The following is a 23,274-nucleotide window of genomic DNA, read 5'->3' on the forward strand; positions in this document are numbered from 1 at the left end:
TTTGAAATAGTTTGCGAGACTAGAGAGGGTATACTGTGTAGTCAAGGGTTAAATTGTGATGCAGAAGAAGCGAGGGTATGTCGTGAGTGGCTGTCCGGGTTGGTATTGGCTATAATCGATAACTCCTCTACGAGATAGAGCAGCTAAGTTATGATCAAGAAATGGAGTAAAGAAGGGTGATGGACTAGAGGGTGGTAGTCAAGTGTTAGTAGGTTTTAAGGTACTCGTGAATGGGAAAGATAGGAGGATAAAGGTTGATGGGTGTACTTCCTTATTGCATATTTTATGCTGGTCGATTTCTTTATATTATGCAGTGGGCATCGGGTTGACCGATGATGCCTATCAGTACATGTGGTTTGTACTGATACTACTCTTGCTATGCCTTGGGCATAGTCTGGTTGCAGGGTCAGTGATGTTTCATTGGTGAAGACGAAGACAATATCCAACAACTTTTACTCTTCCTTACATGTGGTGGAAGCTGTGTCAGTAGTTGATGTATTTATACTTTGTAATCTTAGAAGCTGTTGTACTTGTTTAGACTAGATCCTTGGGGGTGTTAATTATTTTGTAAATTTGACTTTGGGTTGTTTAAAACTCTTTATTATATAAAAACCTCATGAAATTCCTTTTATTTCTAGTCTTCCTAATTTTCCGCATATTTTCAATCGTTTGAGAATCAAGGGTTCTCCTACTTAGGTGTTAGAGTAGGTCCCCGCATGGCCCGGTGGGTTGGGTCATGACAACAACTTTTTTAAATTGCAGTATCTAAAGCAATGGAGGAGTGTTGAGTTTTCTTTTAGTTAGTGTAGTCATTTTTTTTAAAAAAATACTAAGTTACCTAGTTTTAGGATGAATTTGGAATTTAAATATTTGTTAGGTTGTTTTAATTGTTAAGATTATTTAGTGTTTTTAAATTCTTGTTATGCAGATTTTCTGCAGATTAGGTTATCAAGTGGCTATTTAAAGCACTGTTATGCTTAATAAAATATTGAGAAACATTTTCAATCCTTTTGTGTTGCTCCATTTAAAAAAAAAACACCAACACAAGAAGTTCCACTATCATAATAATCTTTTTATGCATGTAAGTTTTTCTTACTATAAACACAATAGAGTGTGAATTTTGTTATAATTGTTGGTTTTAGTTTAGTGTGTGTGGTAAACTATATTAATTTAGAGCTTGTTTGGAAAGGGTTATGACTTATAAGTTAAAAGTCGTTTATAAGTCAAAACTCATAAGGTAGGATTTCCAACTTATTGATTTTGACCTATTTTTACTATCTACATATTATATTAAAAGCATGAAGGTAATTAGAACTGTTGATAGGATTTTTTAATCTTCATTAAAAAATTCTAAAATAGAAAAATTATCATTTACTATATTTCTAATCTTTTTGATTTATTATTTTTATAATATTTAAAATTAAGGAGTTCTAAAATATGTGGTAAGAGAAAATATACGGAAAGAGGTATTGGGAAAATTAATAATTAAGGAGTACTTAAATATATGATAAGATATATTATGAGAATTAATAATTAAGTATTCCTAAAATATATGGTAAAATGTATGAGACTTGGTTGATTCGAGCTCATAGATTGGTTGATAGAGGGTGTTTGTCTTATTTGGCCTTTATTCGGGATAATAGTGTTGAGCCACCTTCCATGGATTATGTGCCCGTTGTTAGAGAGGTTCAGATGTTTTTCCTAGTGATCTTCCATCTATTCATCTAGATAGGGATATTGATTTTTCTATTGACTTAGAGTTGGGTGTCAAGCCCATCTCTATTCCTCCTTATCGCATGGCTCCAGCAGAGTTGAAGGATCAATTACAGGACTTCTTGAGTAAGGGATTCATCCACCCTAGTGTGTCTCCTTGGGGTCCTCTTATTTTGTTTGTAAGGAAGAAGGATGGAACCATGAGAATGTGTATTGATTATCGACAGTTGAACAAAGTAACAATGAAGAACAAGTATCATCTTCCTCGTATTGATGACTTATTTGATCAACTTCATGGAGCATCTTGTTTTCTAAGATTGATTTGAGGTTCGGCTATCATCAATTGAATATTAAGACTTCAGATATCCCTAAGAAAACCTTCAGAACTCATTGTAACACCTCAAAAATTGGAACTTGGAATGTAAAAGAGAAAAGGCTTCAATTGAGTACAAGTGTACAATTATGGAAGGCTCTATGGTCTGTATAGGGTGTCACAGACCGTACAACGAACCGTGGTGAAGGGTAAACATAGAAATCTACTTTACAAAAAGGTTCACGGGCCATGAAGGGGTCCACGACCCGTCACCTCACCCGTGAAGTTGAACTCAATACCCACGAATGTTCACGGACACTTGGATTGTCCGTGAAGCTTCACACGGACCGTGAAGTTATTCGTGAAAGGGATCCATCCGCTTTTAAGTTCTTTTTCAACTTCCAATGGTTATATATCTCAGCACAAAATGAATTAGATAGCCCATGACTTATCGAATTAAAGTACTTTAAGTCCTCTTCCCAACGCCACCAAGTTTGCCTCATTTCAAGTTTGGAGCAAAACGTTATGCCTGTTTTAGTGAAGCACTGTTGGGCAAGTGAAGCTTGACGACCGGCTAGATGACCCATGAAGAGTTTCACAAACCGTGAAGCCTTAAACGATCTGTGATGTCACACCCCGAGCCTACACCCTGGGTGGGACTGGTACTCGAGAACCATTGTTGGCTCCAAGCTAACCCTTGCCCTGGCTTACTACTCAGCGGAAGACTTAAATAACAAGGAAATAGTCTCAAAAGATTAATTCATGAAATAAACTTAGAATGTCTTAAAAGAAACATTAAACTAGCCAAGATGGCAACTCAAGTATCAAAACATAAACAAATAAGAAGATAATGACAAATGAACTAACTAACTGTCTATAAAACCTCTAAACTAGGAGGGATGTCGGGACAAAATCCTCGATCATCCTAACAACTGAAAACTACTAAAGCAATATAAATGGGGGTCTCCCGAAAAGCAAGGAGGCTCACCACAAGACTCTGAATGCTCAACTGGATCAACGAAGTGTTGGGTGCTGATCCTGGTTAGCTGTATCTAAGCATAACAACGATGCAGGGCAAATGGCATCAGTACATTGAATGTACGAGCATGCGAGGGGAATTCTAAAATAAGACATAAGCTTGAAAAGGAACTGAAAGAACAAACATGATCTCAACCGAACTGAACTGAACTCATTTCAATATAAAACAGTATAAAGAAAAGCTTTAAAACATGGTAACAACTTTGTGTACTTAGAATGCAATAGTAACTCAATTTGTATGCAAACCTACAATATAAACTCTAGTTGTATATGAAAATACAATTAACTCTGTGTATATAGGATGACAAAATACTTTTGTAGGAGTTTCTCTAACCGACAAACATCACTTAAGAGCTATGTGGTGATACAATGTTTTGCCTCACGCTGGCAGGGCCGTCCTATACCTTGCCAGGGGTATAGAACCTGATTACTAAGTGGATCCACTAGTCTATGCTAAAAAATACTAAGGAATCATCTAAAAAGTATGACCCTTTTCTACTTATGATGGCTACATGGTTCATGGGGGCTGGGAGTTGTCTCTCTCTTTCCCATATCGGTGCTCAATACTATTCCCAAAATATAATAGCTCATATGTTTAAAAACATAACTTTGTGGTTTGAGATAATTACTCAAAAACTAGCCCAAAGGCTCTTTTGGAAATCAGTGTTTCCTCTCTTGCTTAATTGTGAAAGCATTTACTCTTTACTGAAAGCTAACTCAAAGACTCCTTTGGAAATCTCAGTTTCCTTTCTCATTTAAATGTGAAAACATTTTAACTCTTTGGGAATACACAATCCCCATATACATTTTTAAAGAAATGAACTTCAACCTTTACTCTTTACTCAACTCAAAACTCAAGTCTTAAAACAAAGTTAAAACATTTGTAAAAGACCTTTTGGAAGATTCTATGAACTTCTTTTGACTTGACTCTTAACTTTCCTTGAATTGAATTAGGGATTCAAGGCTTATATCTCATATTATGGATGATTTCATGTTGTTTAGATGTACCTTAGAGTGTAGAAATCGACTAGAAAACATAGGTTAGTTTCAAGGGAACTCAAACGGAAAGAAGTGGGAAGGGTAGAAGAACTGGCGTCCCTGGTGCTCTGAGTGGCCGGGGCGCCAGACCCAACACTACAGAACCTGGGTTGGGGCGCACTGGCTGACGCGGTGCCCTAGAGCCCAAACAACAGACCCCACAGTGGGGCGCTCTGGCTAATGCGGTGCCCAGATCCCTGCCCAAAAATTCCTGAATTTTCTTTCTCATTTTTCAACTCTAAACCCTATAGATTCGATTGGTTCTTTCCCCAACCACTTAGATTCGACTACACAACCAAAATATGCAAGAATCTACTCAAACCAACATCAATTTTTATGAATTTAACTCAAGAACTTCTCAACAACATCAACAAATCAACAACCCAATAGAACTTCAACAAAACCCACCAAGAACTCAATTTCTATACTTTCAAGAACATAATTTCATTGAATTAAATCATGATTGACACGTGGGTGAACAAACCCCACGCGATGTGATCTCACATACCTCGTAAGGATTATCCCTTGGCGAAATCCACAAGTCTAGCTTTAAGAACTTGATGATTCATTACTTTTTCTTCTGTTTTCTCCTCGTATTTTCTCTTCTCTCAAAACCCTAACTTATTTTGATGAAGCGTAAACTAAACCAAATCAGTTTCGACCGCAACTTAATTACCAAAAATGAAATTAAATAATTGGGTAGTGAAAAGACCAAAATACCCTTCTAAAATCCGGTTTTGACTTTCATTATCTTGACAACCAAACTTCAAATGAGCATATCACCCTCATACGAAATTGAAATTGAGCAAATCTGACGGCATTGGAAAGATAATTTGAAGATATTTCCTACGGTATCTTGTAGCACACCTAAATCATCTTGAGTTAGGAGTTATGGTCATTTAAATTGGGCCCAAAACTCATACTTAGCTTAACTTTGTCAAACTTTCTAAATTTGATTATTTCCAAAAATGGTTTCTTTCTAATTCTAGTTCTTTCAAATAGCATGGTGTTACACGTAAAACCTCCCGTTTAAGTCACCTTTTTAGTTTTAAAAGTTGAGGTCGTTTTGGTCTTTTCACTATGCGTTTGGTACTTAAATTACGTCATTTTAACCCATGTTCTAAGCCTAAACCACAATATTTTAAACCTGATTAAGGTCTTAGAAAGTGTTAGTCAATTATTTTACGTTCATTAACACTTCAAGACATTAGAACAAGGTTCTAAGAGAAGAAAATATAGGGTTTAAGCATTATTCAAGTTTCTTCGATTTCGCCAAAGAACTTTGTTCTTCTAGGTATGTAAGACTATCATAGTATTAGACTAGTTCGTCTTCATTCCCTACATCTACTTTCAATTCAGTAAAAGAGTATTCTAGGGTTCTATCCTTAGATTTTCGTATTCTTGAGATGAGTTGACATTGAGTTCTAAATTCTTGAGTTGTTGATTATTGAATTCCTATTTCTAATCATTGAATTGTCATACATTGTGTATTGTGAATATTGAGTTGATTGTTCGTGACTATTTTCAGCATGAACCCTATTTTATAGTATTTATTGAATTCTTATTGAGAATTTTTAAACAAGAATTATTGTTTAAACTGAGTTTTGAGGAAGTAAAGAGCAGTTTGAGAAAGAGTATAAGGGAACTAAGTATTTTCCAAATGTTTCATTTTTATACGAAGAAAAAGAGTAGACTTCTTTTGAGAAAAGTTAAAAGAGTTTTCAGAAAGATTAAGTACAGAGAAGTTACCTCTTAAAGAGGCCCTTTTTGAGTATTATCTCAACCCATACTGTATCTTTACAATGAGCAAAGAGAAACCTTGTTTTCTGAATGAGCAATGAATTTCAGAGATATTTCAAATCAATTACCTCTTTTAAGAAGATAGTTTGAGCACTTACATCAGTTCAGAGAAAGAGAATGTTTTTATACATTTGAGAAAATATATATATTATTGAAAGTAGTATTGAACCCCAATATGGGGCAGAGTTCAGACAACTTACAACTCCCATAAACCATGTCTTGCCAATATGAGTACATGATCATATTTTTTTAGATGAACCTTAGTTCCTTAGGGTAGATCTTAGTGAATCCACTTAGTTGAGGCGTCCTATTTAAACGACTCAAACCGTCATTATTTAGGAAAAGCAAAAATTTGGGAAATTACTAAGTCACTGTCCCGCTAGGGCGGGCCAGATGCCTTTAGGGCAGCGGCACCGCGGTGGGGTAAGCTGGCGCCAGAGCGGGATAGGCGATATAGAATGAACTTATGGTGAGACAGAATTTCATGATTAGGCGATGTATGTTCGTTCTTGCTTCGTTATAATGCATGTATGTATGCGAATATTGCATTGTTGATCACATTAATCGTATATGAGAATAATTGAATGAGGTATGACATGAATCATGACTTTATTGTATGATTTGAGAATATACTTGTGATTGTGGTTGTGGCTTATTGAATGGATGGAGTATTGCATTCTGACACACTAACTTGGATCGGTTGCCACATTTCAGCATAAATATGGGATCGGTTTCCATGTTCCAGCATAAACATTAGATTTGGTACCACGTTCCAGTAGGCTAACAGTTTGGGTTTGGGTCACATGAGAGGACCAATGACTTGACATGAATGTGTATTTTAGTATTGTGAAAATGTGCGTTGTTCGCAAGTGATAATTGATGTTGTTTCCCCAGAATTGTAAGTTATTATGAGAACCTATTTATGTTTGTTCTACTATGTTGATTTAACCCGTTATGTATCTCGTTGTTGAATGAACTTGAAGGGCCAAGGGTTCAAGGGTGTTAATGTCGAGAGACAATGGATGTCCATATGTTGCAAGGGTGAGAAGTGGAGGTAGTGTACGTGATGTAAATACCCAAGTAAATTTCGCCTTGGAGAAAAAGATTTGTGGTTGGTAGTTAAGAAGCTTGGCATAAAGTACCATGTGGCAAAAAGTGGGTAATATAAAGGAGGAAGTAAGGGTTGTTGTGGGCGGTTAGTCGAAATGCTTGTAGTAAAGTTCGTGGTCTCTTCTATGTAATAGAATGGTTAGGCTTTGATCAAGAACCTGGTAAGTAGGTTGAATGAGGGGTGGTTAGTAGTAAGGGTACTAATGTAATTTGAGGTAGTCAAGAGAGGGTAAATATGGAAAAGTGAGTGGATTATTGCATACTCTTACTAGTTGATTTCTTATGTTATGCGGTGGGCGTCGGGTTAATCGATGATGCCTACCAGTACGTGTGGTTTTGTACTAATACTACTCCAGGTATGTCTTTTTGGCATAGTCTGGATGCAGGTTGGTGATGTTTCATTGATGAAGACGAAGAATTCTCCAGCAGCTTCTACTTTTCCTTCCGCATACTGGAGCTTTGTCATTTTTTATTATGTCCAGTTTGTACTCTTAGCAGCTCTTGTACCTATTTAGACTAGATCCTTGGGGTGTTTATTACTTTACAAGTTTTAATCGAAATTGTGTTAAAAGATCTTATTTATAAAATTTTGTTAGTATATTTATTTCCAATTTATCTAATTTTCTGGATGTTGTAACTATTGGGATAAGAGGGGGTTCTCCTACTTAGGTGGTAGTATATAGGTGCCCGCACGGCTCGGTGGGTTGGGTCTTGACAAATTGGTATCAGATCCCAGGTTACTGGTCTCCCAGTATAAGAGCAAAGTATGGATTAGACTCTTGCGGATTGGTGTGTTGATGTCCCCATGTATCTAATCTTCATGAAGCACAGAAACATTCTAGGAAGTTGTTCCACTTATTTTCTTCTTTCCTGCATGTGTCGTTTGTGGTATGAGTTAGGTCCAATTGGTATCTCCCTATTCCAATTGGTATCTCAACAAAGTAAATTGGACGTCGTGGTCACGACTAAGGGGCCACAAGCAAAGCAAATTGGAAACTGAGAAGGTTCCAATTGATATATGGCCCTAGGGGTGGTGTGATTTCATGGATTATCAGGAATGGTCATCCGTGGGGCGAACTAACTAATTAAGAATTTGGACTGTTCTATGAGTGTAACTTGAAACTGTTAATGCGTGATTCGTGTTTCTGAATTAACTGTGAATGTGAAGTTGAATTTGCTTGAATGTGCCGATATGATTACGTGTACTATAAATGTGTATCTGAACTTTGATATGTGTAATATGTTGGCCTAGTTGTTGAAGTTATGCGAGTTGTAAATGCTTTAGTTTCGTGAAACTTCTGGTAAAAAGAAGATCCCGACTGAGTTCGATGCAAGGGCCTAGGTAAATTGCGAGGTGATTGTAAGAAAGATCTAGATGTGTCTGCGCTTGAATAATAACCGTGTGAGCGTCGGGGTATATCCTGGGGATGTGTGGGTTGTGGTGCTGAGTTAATAAAAACGGATTGGTTCGTGTATTGTGGGTCTAACTTGTAGTAGTCAATGATTTCTCCTAGCTCAGAAAATTATCCTAAATTTGTTTGGTAAAGCTGGGGGAACCTTTGTGAAATTTAGAAAAGAGAAAAACCCCAGAAAAGTCTTGGCCCAGGTTCTGGTTCCGTCCGAGCCGCTGGGGTGGGATTATTCCCGCCAGGGTGAGACAGCCATAGCGGGATTTCTCCCGCCAGAGCGGGATGAGGCGAGGCAGAACTTCAGCCTGCTTCCTTTCTTTTTCCAAGTTACCCAATAAGGACCCCAAATGGTATCCGGGCTAACCCCTTTAATTCAATCAGTGTTCAGCAATCGAGAATAGTTTATAAAACTTAATAATTAACCATATACTGCGGAAAAAGCAGAAAAACCAGCATCCAAGTGCTACAAAAAAACATAAGGAAGGACGAAAAGATAAAGGCAAAGTTTTGTCCTAAATTACAAGCGCAAAAAAGGGCGAGGAAAACAATCAAGAACCCTAGGACTGGGAGGTGTCATCGTCGGATTCTAGATCCTCCGGGGGCACTAGGCCTGTCATGGACTCCTCTAGACAAAATAATTGATAGAAATCTCCCTTATCAACTATGGGAATCTCCTATCCGGGGGCGACGTAAGTGAACATGATTTTCACTACCTTCCATATCCGATCCAGCAGATGGCCCCTCGCTAGACTCTTCCTCCTCTCCTGGTGCAGCTCACGAAGGAGCATCTCAAGCTCTAGGGCAGTGTTGGGGGGAACTGGAGTGGTGTAAGCAATAGGACGCCCCATTATCCTCCGGATAGCTGCCAAGTCCTCCTCTACCTGTGCAGCTGAGAGTGGAGGATGGGACCCGGTAGGATGAGTGTCGTCGCCTCCCTCATCGTCCGAATCCACGGCCGCCTGACTGCTGCTGACACTATCCGTCCTCCTCCTTTTGCTCTGAGAAGTAGAGCCATTAACCAAAAGAGTTTGAAGAGGTGGATCTATAGAAACTACCTTATCAGTATCTAGGAGGGGCACCCCTGCTTATTTGCACAGCACAATGATAAGTTCGAGACGGAAGAAATCCTCTTGTTACCCCGATAAAACATATTCCATTGGGAGAGGATACGCGCCCTCACATTAAGCTCAATGCCCTGCACCGCGCATGCCACTACCAAGGCCTGAGGAAATGTCGCATATGTGTGACTGCCCGATGGGCGAATCCTCCTAGTGACCAAGTGAAGCCACCATTAAGCATCCGGTGACCATTTTGCACTAGTAAGCCCCTCAGTAATAGGCCAATAGACTCTGTCTCGGCGTGCAGGCTCCACCAGTGTGTTCCTCAGCCAACCCAGATCTATCTCCCTCAGCTTAGCCTCGTACTCAGCATTCGAGGCCTCAGACACTTCTAGTACCTCATTTATAGTAGTGGTGTTCAAGGGGATGTAAACTCCCCGAATGCAAATGATGGGGTAAGGGTCGTTCCAATGGACGATGGGCAAGATAACATAGAACTCCCGCACCCAGTCAGCACGAACGGTGGGGGGAGCCTCAGTCAGTGGAGCCCACCTGAACTCTATCAGACGAGCATAGAAGGCAGGCTCTTTCTCCTCCAGCCTGAGTAAGACGAAGCCCCTCTCACAGAAAAACTTATTGTTCTGAAAGTTAAGAAATCTCTCTTGACTAGCAGTGTCAGGAAATCGGACAAAAGGCAAATTTTCTTCATTTAGACCTGTCATTAGATAAGCCTGCAAGATATGAATGATTTACGTTAGGACTCCATGGGGCTGGACAATATCTGGTTAAAGGGAAAAAGGAATTTTCTAGCCTTAATGAGATGCAGGCCACTGGTTCCCGATGTCCCGCCACAGCGGCCCAAATCCAGCCACAACGAGATGATGGAGGCCGCTATAGTGGGATAAAGGCCGCCAGAGCGGCCTTTATCTGGGACGAACACCAGGTGTGATCATGGCTTTTCTTCGTCCTAAAATCCTCATTTTCAATAGAATTTCAGCAGATCAGAGTGTATTAACTACCCTAGAACCTAAATATGCAATTATTTTTGCAAAATAACCTCTAAATAACGTCACAGTTTGAGTTTTACACCAAGATACTTTTCAACTTTCCCCACCCATTTTGGTACCGATTCGACTATATTTTTACGAAATCCTTACGCCCAGGACGTTGCTGAGACATCAGGGACGTAAGGGAAGTACCCATGCTACGTTTTTCTAGCAAATCAAGCAACCTTTTTTCAAAATTTTGAAAACTAACCCAAGGCTATTCTAACCAATCAATTATCATCTTGCATTCGTAGCTAAGTAAGTAACGAAGTAAAGAGAGTAAGGAGCAAGAAAATTACCTTGATTTTGACGTTCGGAGCGAAGCGATCGAGAGTGTTTTTGGGAATTTTGGGAGAGTTTGGAACAAATGGAGTAAAAGGAACTTTTCCCCCTATGTATTGTTTCCCGATCTCCCACCTCAGTGAGAGATCCCTTACCACAGCGGCCCCACCTCAGCGGAAAGTCTTCCGCCCTGGTGGGTCAGGCTGTGTAAATTAAACACGTTCGTTTCTTCTTGTGTTGCCTTAAATACCTAATAGACCCCTTTAAGTAAGGCATTATTGTGTTTCGATTGAAAGAGTCACCATCCGTCATGGTTTTCATGATAGACCAATTCGGTAGTTAGAAGTACTCTAAAATAGAGCGTGTGATATTCCGTACACTAGTCCTTCAGGGACAAATGAGGGGTAAATTGGTATCTATTGTAATGACCCGAACCGTCGTTATTTAGGAAAAGCAAAAAACTCATGAAATTACTCAGCCACTGTCCTACCAGGGCGGGCATGATGCCACTAGGACAACGGTGCCACAGCGGGGTAAGCTGGCGCCAGAGCGGGATAGGCGAGACAAAATGTAATTAACGTGAAATATTAATTCATCCTTCTTCGGAAAATACCTAATTTAGACGTAAACCAGCGTATAAACCCCCCAAAAGTTGCTCTAAGATTGGGCAGAAAGGAGAAGGAAATTTCTAGCATGAGAAGTGCGGTGAATGGTGGATTTTTGGTCAAAATTACCGTCATGAAGTCCAGAAACAAGAATCGATGTCAAAACTCCATGCAGCCGCTTGGCGCCCAGGTAGGCTAGGTTTTATTTAATTGAGTAGTTATAAATTTGTGCTCACGATGTAATTTAATGTAAATAAATGGTAAGAATTATGTGTAGGCCTTCGTGTATCGATCAAAAGATGATTTAATCATAAGAAGAAGCCTTAGAGGATGAGCTAGGTCTAAGTATGGTCGAGTTATTGTTTAATTGATATACATCGATGAGTACTTCATTATGATGGTTGTGATTTCATGATTGGGTGATGTATGTCCGTTCTTGCTTCTTTATAATGCATGTATGTATGTGAATGTTGCGTTGTGGATCACACTAATCGTATATGAGAATAATTGAATGAGGTATCCTATGAATCATGACTTGATTGTATGATTTTGAGAATATACTTGTGATTGTGGTTGTGGCTTATTGAATGGATCAGGTGTTGCATTCCAACACACTAACTTGGATCGATTGCCACATTCCGGCATAAATATGGAATCGGTTGCCAGGTTCCAGCATAAACATTAGACCGGGTACCATGTTTCGATATGCTAACAGTTTGGGTTTGGATCCCATGAGAGGACCAATGACTTGACATGAATGTGTATTTTGGTACTGTGAAACTGTGCGTTGTTCACAAATGATAATTGATGTTGTTTGCCCGGAATTGTAAGTGATTATGAGGACCTATTTATGTTTTTTCTACTATGTTGATTTAACCCATTATGTATCTCGTTGTTGAATTAACTGGAAAGGCCAAAGTGTTCAAGGGTGTTAATGTCAAGAAACCAGGGATGTCCATATGTTGCAAGGGTGAGAAGTGGAGGTAGTGTACGTGATGTAAATACTTAAGCAGATTTTGCCTTGGAGAAAGAGATTCGTGGTTGGTAGTTAGGTAGCTTGGCATAAAGTACCATGTGGCAAAGGATGGGTAATATAAAGGAGGAAGTAAGGGTTTGTTGTGGGCAGTTAGTCGGAATGCATGTAGTCTAATTTGTGGTCTCTTTTATGTGTTAGAATGGTTAGGCTTTGTGTCACGACCCGAGAGCACCCCCTAGTCGTAACCGGCGTACTCGACCTCTCGGAGGTCTAATACAAGCCTCTTAGCATTCATTTATCGCATAGACACTAAAAACCATAAGGAATTAAAAACTTTTTTTACAAAGAAGACATTTCATTTAAAAATAGCAAGCGGAAGACTTCTAGACTTTATACACTTATGTCTCAAACCATCTAATACTTTGAATACGCCATTGGGACTAAGCCCATACAAAACTTAAGCAAATACTAGAAAGACATAAAAAAAAGAACATGTAGGGTATTGTCCTCGAACCTATGAGGACTCACCAAGTCTTCATCTTCAAACACCTTAGAAACCTAATCAAGTAGCCATAACATGTCACCATCTCCAAATCCCTACACTTTAGTCAAAAAGGAAAGAAAGGGGTTAACACAATTAAGTACTAAGTATGGAGACCATGCAAAAACATGCCAAAACGGACATTTACAAGGAATAAATGCTTTCATATTATTTTGATAAAACCTTCACTTCACAAGTATAGGAGACATAATACAAGTCAATGTTCACATATAAAACCATAGCCAACCATATACATACTCAACATATATTCATATACAACCCATGCTTAACTTTAAAAGAACGCACACCATTTCATTACCATAGGACCTCTACCTAATATAACCTTAAGACACACTTGAGTGAGACAAGAAGTGACCGCCCATACAACCTCTTCAAGCACACTTAAGTGTTCCTCAAGATTACCTTAGATAAGGACATTTCCTTTATAACATAACATCAATAGACCAATATTCTTTAAGAAACCATTTAGGAGACATTCAAGCACATAAGGGGACTTTCACATAATAGTCGTTAGACTTAGGAAACTCACTTTAGTATCTTCAAAGCCTACTCGTCCCATGTGTATATAGCATCCCATACTACTACCTACACATTGTAGAACCTATCCAATAACTAGAGTGCACATCCCACATGATGGGAATAGGCATAACTGACATAGACCATACTAGCTAGGCATGGAATCCGGAGTCTATCCTACTCCGTGGAGGTTGTCCTACTTTCCAAAGGTAGAACTAGTAAGCAACCTATGTAGGCACATGGTTTAGGGGATGTCCAAGGAAGTTCATTGTGCCTAATCTCATATTCAACTAGGCCACCTTCCTAACCACATCCACTCGGTGCTAGCCTTATTTCCCATAGAGTATTTCATTCACATATGTACTAAAGAGGGTTCCTTTTTTAGTTCAACCAACTCATAGTACCTCTTCCCAAGAAAGGCCCCATTTCTTAGTCCTAGCCAATCAAGGTTCATAATGATAGCTCATTGACTTTCTTAGAGAGAGTTTGTTAACATTCCGGTCCACCATCTCTAAGTCTATCATTTCACTCAAGAAGGGAACATCGCCCTAAGGCCCATCCTTCAAGGTTATACATTTACTTAAGAAAGCTAGACTTATGAAAGGGCACCATTTCTTAGTTCTGCCGATTCAAGTCGTGGCCTATAATTCCTCTTTTAGCATTTATAGAAAGGACACCATTTCTTAGTTCTAGCCCACTTCACACATTCATGCATTCAAGACGTTAAGTAACAAGGAGGGACACTTTACTCTACCAACCAAGTCACATCATTATCATCTAAGAATACTTCATAATCCAACATCATTTCATATATCCATCATGAGAAATCATACTTTAAATCACAATGCTATCCACTTTACATAGGATCATCACAAGATCACATAAACTCATTCACATCATGCCTTCACATATAGCTTCACATAAAACTATGTATGTAGCTTCATATAGGACTTTATATATAGCCTCATTTATATATAATAACACAACAATACAACAATACTCATACAATGCCCTTCATTGCCACAATCATAATTCCAAAGCAACAAGCAACACTTCCACCAAATGTGGATCCAACCTAAGAAGCAATTATAACAATATTAAGAGATCAAGCCATCTTACCACCTTTTCAAAGGCCATAAACCAAAATACTCAATTCCCTACTAATTCAACATTATTTATAAACTAGGTCAACTTACCATCCTTTCCAAGCCACAATCACCATCCTTAATTCTCCATAATATCACAATAGAATAACATAGATAATAGTAGAATTTAGCTATACAACACAAGCTAAACATAATCTAATAATCAACATAAGGACCGATTCACTATTTGCCCATGCAAGACTCAAATCTCATATCCTTCAATTCAACATCAATTCTTCACAATTCAACATATATAATACCATATATGAACAGCCCATACCATACTAAACACAATTCTATAGTCATCTACTCAAAATCAATACACCCACTTTATGGTGAAATTTAGAGAATTTGAGAAAACATGGGTTCATGGAGATTTCTTTCTAAAAACCATTAATAATCATTAATAACAATATAAATCATCATTTAAAACCTTTTTATGCAAGAACCCATGCTAGAATCGAAATTAGGACTTTAAGGTTTTTTTTGAAGAACTTTGAAAATACTTTGTATTGGCTCTTTGATTAAAAACGGAATCAAAGATAAAGAGTCCCCATACCTTAATATTGAGAAAGCCCACAAAAATCGATGAAAGAAGCCTCCAATTTCAAACCCTAGTTCTTCACCCTTCTTCTTTCTTGAATTAGAGAGAGTTTTTTTTTAGAGAGAGGATGATTTTGGAAATTCTAATTTGAAGAATAAAGTTATAACCCTCAATTAAATGATCTAATATACCTAAAATAATAAAAACAACTTAAAATAAATGCCCAAACATTTAATTAGCCAAGGGGGGAATTTACCAACCCTTTATACAAGTATATTAACTACTAACACGCACGTGAAGCTCTAATTATCCTATTTCATTTTTTTGAAGGGTGTTACACTTTGATCAAGAAACTGGTAAGTAGGTTGAATGAGGGGTGGTTAGTAGTAAGGGTAATAGTGTAATTTGAGGTAGTCGAGAGAGGGTAAAGGTGGAGAAGCGAGTGCGTTATTGCATACTCTTGCTAGCTGATTTCTTATGTTTTGCGGTGGGCGTCGCGTTGACCGATGATGCCTACCAGTACGTGTGGTTTTGTACTGATACTACTCTTGCTATGCATTTTTGGCATAGTCTGGATGCAGATTGGTGATGTTTCATTGATGAAAACAAAGAATTCTCCAACAACTTCTACTTTTCCTTCCGCATGGTGAGAGCTATGTCATTTATTATTATGTTCAGTTTGTACTCTTAGCAGCTCTTGTACCTGTTTAGACTAGATCCTTGATGGTGTTGATTACTTTACAAGTCTTAACCAAAATTGTGTTAAAAGTTCTTATTTATAAAATGGAAAAGGGTCAAAATTGCCCCTGAACTATGCGAAATAGGCCACTTTTACCTTCCATTATATTTTGGGATCAAAAATACCCCCGCCGTCATCCTAGGAGACCACAAATACCCTCAAGAGTTAACACCCCAAATTTTTAGTGACATGGCAAGCCACATGGGACTAATACCTCCACCTAAGCGTTGCCAACTAAGATTCACTACAAAAGAACTTGACCTTTAGTGGCGACAAAGTCGCCACAAAATCTCAAAATATTGCCACTAAAGGTTATGAGTGATTTTTTGTGGCGACTAAGGCTCCAACAACCATTCGCTAGTAAAACCTATTTTGTCAACAAAAAGAAATGATAATTAATTTTCGATTGCAACGTAATTTTCTAAAATAAATAACTGGCAATATCAATATTATAAACATCCAATATTATTACGAAAAGTCATCAAAATTACTTCTCGATTCAAATCTCCTACTATATGATGCATCATTGTACATTTTATACATTTACATATGACATAAAAATAAAACATACAGTGTCTTCAAACTCCTACATAATCGATATCATTTTTGGTTTTTTTAAAAATAATGAAGAAAAAAACACAAAATTAGAATTTAATGTTAAAAACGTTTAGTGACGATTTTCTGGGCTTTTGTGGCAACTATTGTCGCCGCTAAAGGTCTAGTTCTTTTGGAGTGAATCCTAGTTGGCAACGTTTAGGTGGAAGAATTAGTCCCACATGGCTTGCCACGTCAATAAAAATTTGGGGTGTTAAATCTTGAGGGTATTTGTGGTCTCTTAGGATAACAGCAAGGTCATTTTTTATCCCAAAATGTAACGAAGGGTATAAGTGGTCTATTTCACATAATTCAGGGGCAATTTTGACCCTTTTCCGTTTATAAAATTCTGTTAGTATATTTATTTCCATTTTATCTAATTTTCCGCATGTTATAACTATTGTGATAAGAGGGTTCTCCTACTTAGGTGGTAGTATGTAGGTGTCCGCACGGCCCGGTGGGTTGGGTCGTGACACCTATATCTCGACACGATATAGAATAGTTGTGGCAGTGTGGACATGACGATGTATCATCACGTAGCTCATAGTGATGGTTGTCGGTTAGAGAATCTCTCAATATAGTTAAAGTGTATTTTTCATATAACACTTATTATGTGGAGTCAGAGATGGGTAAGTATTTTTGTAAAGTTAAATGATTTAATTCCTTTAATTATTTACATTCACTTGAGTTCATGTTGCATCTATTGCAGTATTTTCATTCAGTTATTACGCCTCGTCTATATTACATACTCGTGCATTCAATGTACTAATGTCATTCGACCTGCATCTTTTATGGTGCAGATACAAGTGTTTAGGATCATCAACACGCATTTCATTGAGATCACTTTGCACTTTAGATAGCTTTGGTGAGTCTTTTTACTTTCCAGAGGATTTCACATTTATTTTCCTATTATTGTTGAGTTGTCGTGGGTCTTGTCCTAACATCTATCCTAGTATTCGAGGCTTTATAGATTGAGTTGAGGATTCTCTCAATATTTTCCTTAAATATGTTTTGTAAACTATTATGATTATTGAAATGGGTATTTTCAAACATTCCAGTTGAATTATATTAAGCTACATTGTGTTTCTAAGTCTTTTATCATTTGAGTATTCGTCCTCTAAGTAGTCAGTCAAGCCAAGAGTTATCTTGAGGATAAAAAATGGTTTTTGAGTGTCGGTCATGCCCGGGGTGTAGGCTCGGGGTGTGACACTCGTTATGGGAAATATGAATTTCTTGTGATGTCTTTCATTTTGACTAACGCCCTTACAATGTTCATGGAGTTGATGAATGGAATATTTCGACTTTATCTAAATTCTTTAGTGATAGTCTTCATCAATGACATCTTGGTGTACTCCATGAATGAGGAATATCATGATTGACATTTGAGTATTGTGCTCCAAATATCGAGGGAGGAGAAATTGTATGTCAAGTTCTCGAAGTGCGATTTTTGACTTGATTCTATTGCATTTTAAGGACACGTGGTATCTAAGAGGGTGTTCAGGTGGATCCAACCAAGATTGAGGCAATTAGAGGTTAGACAGGTCTACTTCAGTTACTAAGATTCAGAGTTTTGTGGAACTTGCAGGCTATTAGAGATGATTTATCCAGACATTCTCGACTATTGCATCTCTTTTGAACAAATTTAATCGACAGAGTGTGAGCTTTCTGTGTTTTGATAAGTGTGAGGAGAGATTTCAAAAGCTCAAAACATTGTTGACTTCGGCTCTTTTGTTGACCTTACCTAAAAAGGGTGTAGAATTTACTGTATACAGTGAGACTTCTGGAATTGGGTTAGGTGGTATTCTAATGTAGAATAAAAAGGTGATCGTCTATGCTTGTAGACAGTTGAAGACCCATGAGAAGAACTACTATACTCATGACTTGGAGTTATAATTCGTAGTCTTTATGCCTATGTTATGGTGGCATTATCTGTATGGGGTACATTGTGAGGTCTTCATTGACCATCAAAGTCTTCAGTACATCTTCAGTCAGAGGGATCTTAACTTGAGGCAGTACAGATGACTTGAGCTACTAAAGGACTATGATATCACCATCTTGTATTATTTGGGGAAGGCTAATATAGTGGTCGATGCATTGAGTAGGAAAATTTCTAGTATGAGGAGTCTTACCACTATCAGTGATGAAGAGAGACCATTAGCTAGAGATGTTCAGAGGTTAGCCAGTAGCCTTTTCCATTTATAGATTTTTGAGGAGAGTGGTAATTTAATTGTTTTTATAGAGCCTCGTTCTTTCTTAGTTGAAAAGATCTGTGAGCACTAGTTTGATGATGAGAAGTTGTGTCTCATTCAAGTCAAAGTGATGAGAGGGGAATTCAAGGAGGTTGTCCTTGATTCTGATTGTGTCTTGAGGATAGGAGGTAGTATTTGTGTGCCTAAGGTGGGTGAGTTGATTAGATTGATTCTTGATGAAGACCATTGTTCTCGATATTCCACCCATCCGGGAGAGGAAAAGATGTATCATGATCTGAGTCAGCATAAGTGGTGGCGTGGCATGAAGAGGTATATTGAAGATTTTGTTTCTAGGTGCTTGACTTGCCAACAGGTCAAATGTGAGCACCAACTGCCCGAAGGTATATCTCAGAGGATGTTTATTCCTACTTGGAAGTGGGAACGAATAACTATGGATTTCATTGTAGGTTTACCTACCACAGTGGGTGGTTATGACTCCATTTGGGTTACTGTTGACAGGCTGACCAAATCTTCCCATTTTATCCCAGTTCGTATGAAGTATATGGAGGAGAAGTTAGCCGAGCTTTATATCAATCAATTATGCAACTACATTAGGTCTCAGTTTCTATTTTCTCTAATTGAGGTTTATTATTCACACCCCATTTATGGAAGACCCCCCATCATGGTTTGGGTACTCGGTTAGATATGTGTACATCATTTTCACCCTTAGACAGATAGTCAGTCCAAGCGGATGATTCAAGTGTTGAAGGGCATGCTCCGAACTTGTGTGATTAATTTTGGTGCTAGAGAAGATTAGTATTTACCCTTAGAGTTTGCCTACAACAACAGTTATCACTTCAGTATTCAAATGGCCCCATTTAAGGCATTATATGGTAGACATTGTAGATCTCCGATTGGTTGGTTTGATTCATCTGAGATGGACTCTTTAGATACAGACTTTCTTATAGATGTTATAGAGCAAATTTGTATTATTTAAGGTAGACTGTTGACAACTTAGAGTCGACATAGGAGTTATATAGATCGGATAGTACGAGCCTAGTGTTTATGGAGGTGATCATGTTTGGCTTTGAGTGTCAACCATGAAGGGTATGATGAGGTTTGGAAAAAAAGGGCGAGCTTAGCCTTAAATTCATCAGACCTTTTGAGATTTTGAGCCGAGTGAGAGAGATGGACTATAAATTATCCTTGATACCTAGCTTTCCAGTTGTGAATCATGTGTTACATGTCTCCATGCTTTGAAAGTATGTGTCAAATGAGTCTCGTGTGCTTTCTCTTGATTCAATTGTGTTAGGTCCTGACTTTTCTTTTGAGGAGGAGCCTATATCTATCATGGATAGGCAGGTATGAAAGCTTAGGACTAAGGATATTGATTCACTAAAGATGTAGTGGAATCACTGTTACCTTGGTGAGGCGACTTGGGAGACAGAGTCCGACATGCGTGGTAGGTAGCCTCATCTTTTCGAGGCTCCAAGTACTTTCTTTTATCCTTATGTTCGAGGATGTACATAGTGGTAGATAATGTTATGACCCAGTTGCTCAATTTTGGAAATTTTCATAAAATTACCTATTTCCCTCTCGATATTGTCCTCGAGTCATTTTTTTGAATGAGTTTTGAAATTGGTTTTAAGTTTTGAGTTAAAAGTTGTGAATTTGAGAATTTGAAAGGCTAAAGTTGTTAAAAAGTGGTTTTCAGTGTCTTTTAGAGTTTTGAGTATCGGATGGAATTCCCTCGATTTCATCCATCCCTGAATATGGAAATTGGTCCAAGAGAGTTTTTAGATTCTGAGTCTTTTTGAAGATTTGTGGTCCTAAGTTAAAAATTTGTTGAAAAGTTTAGCCTTTGGGTTGACTTTGGTCAACATTCAGGGTTTGGATGCTCGTATTGGAATTCAGTGAGTTCCATTGGATTAAGCGTGTGAATTTTTGCCTAAGAGAAATCTTGGTTGAATTTTTAGAGGTTCCGAGCTTGATTTGGCCTTTTTAGGTTATATTCATTTCTTGTGACTTTCATGAGTTTCAGGTCAAGGAAACCTCGAATTGGTGTTTTGATGGTTCTATTGAGTCCAAAATGTTGATTTTAGTCAATTTACATATATGATTTGTGTATATGGGATTCCGAGTGAATGCCGAAGGTCCAACAGAGACTTAGAGATTGCTGATTTTTTTTGTTTCTATTGTTGGTGCCAATTCTCCGCATTTGAGGAGCTTGTGACCGCTTTTGCTGAGAGGAATTATGGGCACCCCTACATTTGTGGAGGCTCGACAATGTTCATGGAGGTTCAAGATGTTGACCTCCGCGTTCGCAATAGCCTTGTCACATTTGCGGAGTCTCGGTTCATTAAATCTTGCATTCGCGGACAGGGGTACGCGTTTGTGGGCAGGGGTCCTTGACAAAATATTTTTTAAAATCGGGGTTCCAACCCCATTTCTCCATTTTTTAGTGTTGGAGCTTTGGGAGGTGATTTGAACAAGGATTTTTAGATGAAATATTTGGGTAATGACTCCTAATCTTAAATGTCCATTTACCCATTATTATTTATGACTTTAAATGTTCAAGTCAAGATTTTTGGAATGATAATTTGGGGTTTTATCAAGAACCAAAGAACTTGGTAAAATGGTGATTTTGAGTTGTATTTAAATCCATTTTTGAAGTGGCTTTCACCAATGAGTTCCAAATGCCTTGGGTAGCATTTTCAAGTAAAGATTTTTGGATTCAAACCTCAGTTTTTCAAATTGGATTTTCAAGTTGTTTTGGCACATTTTTTAAAGTGTTTGATTTTGATGTTGTTATTTCCGCAATCTTATTGTGATTACTTGATTGAATTTGATTGTGTATCTTTGGACATTGTTAGGAAAGAGAAGACTCGAGTCTTAGATTGACTAATGATTGAAATTGAGGCAAATGATCTCCTAAACCTTGTTAAATTAGTAAAATCGTGTATTTTCCCTTTATTTGTATGTGTATGGAGTAATCGAACGAGGTGATGGGTTTAATTATTCCACTTGATTGATATTAATGAATTAAAAGACAATGTGTTGATCATAATACTTTGTGAATTTGCCTTGTTGTGAACCCTAATGTGTTGATTGATGAAATGCTTTGATGACATTATTGTGGTCTCGATTTACTTGAGTTATTGTCTCTTCCTTTTGGTGTGAAATTAATTATTTGATTTGATTTTTGTGTACCATGATGAGATATGTGATGGTTTTCGATGTCGAGGTCATTTCTGGAAAGAGTTACTGATGCATAGGTCATTTTCGGTGAGTGCTATTGATGCCAAAGTAATTTTTGGCAAGTGTTATTGATGTCAAGGTCATTTACGGTGAGTTGTATTGATGTCGAGGTCATAACCAGTGAGTTCATGAACTATGGGTGATTTCCTGAGTTCCGATTGATATTGTGAATGATAAATCTTGCAATTTTGTGTTGATTGTACTTGTGTTTTGGTGAGCTTGACACTTTTGATTGTCATACTTGATATTTGATGATTGTTGAACTGTTGTTGTTAAACCTTGTGAACGATGTATTGTGAAACTGTTGGATTAGGCCGATTTCCATGCAGGTTGTATGTAACACCCCAAAAAATTCTAATTTAAGACCCGAACCATTCTTGAATTGTGTATAAGGTCGTACCGAGTGCTTCTTAATTGTTCTTATATTCTAAGGTCAATTCATTAGTGTTGGAATGATTCTGGATATCAATTAAGGTCACCAGAATCCCCTAGCACAAAGTTGAGTTGAAAGCTTCCTTATCGATTAACTTCAAATAGTCATATCTCTCAGAACATAAAGAATTAGGTGGCCCATGACCTATCAAATTAAACATCTTTGAGTCCTAAGTTTGCTTAATTTCGAGTTCGGAGTAAAAGGATATGCCTATTTTAGTGAAGCATCTTTTTGTAAGGCACCTCAACCGTTTTTAGAAGGGTAGTTTGGTCTTTTCCCACTCCTTCTAAGCCTAAGACACATTTTTTCTTCACCTAATTAAGGGTATAATCAGTGTTAAAACATCTTTTCACGTTCTGTAACACTTAGAAGAATTAAAGCAAGGTTTCAAGAGGAGAAAAAACTAGGGTTCAAGCGTTTTTCAAGTTTCCATAGATTTACCAAGAACCTTTGTTCATTTTAGGTATGTAAGGCTATCATAGTATTGGACTAGTTCGTACTCACGCTCTACATCTCAATTCAGTCAGAAATCGTTGCATCTAAAGGATCCATTTGTAGTTCTTGATACTAAAATTCGATACTTTAACAGTTAAGGTTATGATTTTTTGTTTTGTGAATATTATTATGTTGTTCATGCTTAGTATCACATAAACCCTATTAATTTAGTAAAGTTATGTTTTTCTAAAGAAATTGTATGAAAATTCTCATGTATTGATTTTGGGTTTGAGAAACAAGAAGAGATTAGGAAAATTTATCAATTCTAAACTAATTTGGGTCCCTATTTTAACTTGAAAGTTTGTCAGGGATGCTGGGGAGGGGACTGGGGCGGCACACAAGAAGTTCGCACAAACCTCGCCCAAGTACTACAGGTCTTGCGGCAGCGCGTCAGTAGTGCGCCCAGGCCTG

At 37.8% G+C, this 23,274-nt stretch overlaps 1 protein-coding gene across 1 annotated transcript in view; it reads left to right on the forward strand.

Annotated features, from left to right (window-relative positions):
- Nucleotides 1-10,299: 10,299 nt before the first annotated feature.
- The window catches only part of LOC125841801 (subtilisin-like protease SBT3.10), a 29,320-nt gene continuing 16,345 nt past the window's right edge, over nucleotides 10,300-23,274 (forward strand). Inside the window, exons 1-3 of the mRNA XM_049520973.1 lie at nucleotides 10,300-10,422; nucleotides 19,051-19,320; nucleotides 19,941-20,039. Of these exons, the coding sequence (XP_049376930.1) occupies nucleotides 10,300-10,422; nucleotides 19,051-19,320; nucleotides 19,941-20,039 (492 nt within the window). The remainder of the gene's footprint in view (nucleotides 10,423-19,050; nucleotides 19,321-19,940; nucleotides 20,040-23,274) is intronic.

This window comes from Solanum stenotomum, chromosome 10 (genome assembly GCF_019186545.1).
Source record: "Solanum stenotomum isolate F172 chromosome 10, ASM1918654v1, whole genome shotgun sequence".
NCBI classification, from domain to species: Eukaryota; Viridiplantae; Streptophyta; class Magnoliopsida; order Solanales; family Solanaceae; genus Solanum; species Solanum stenotomum.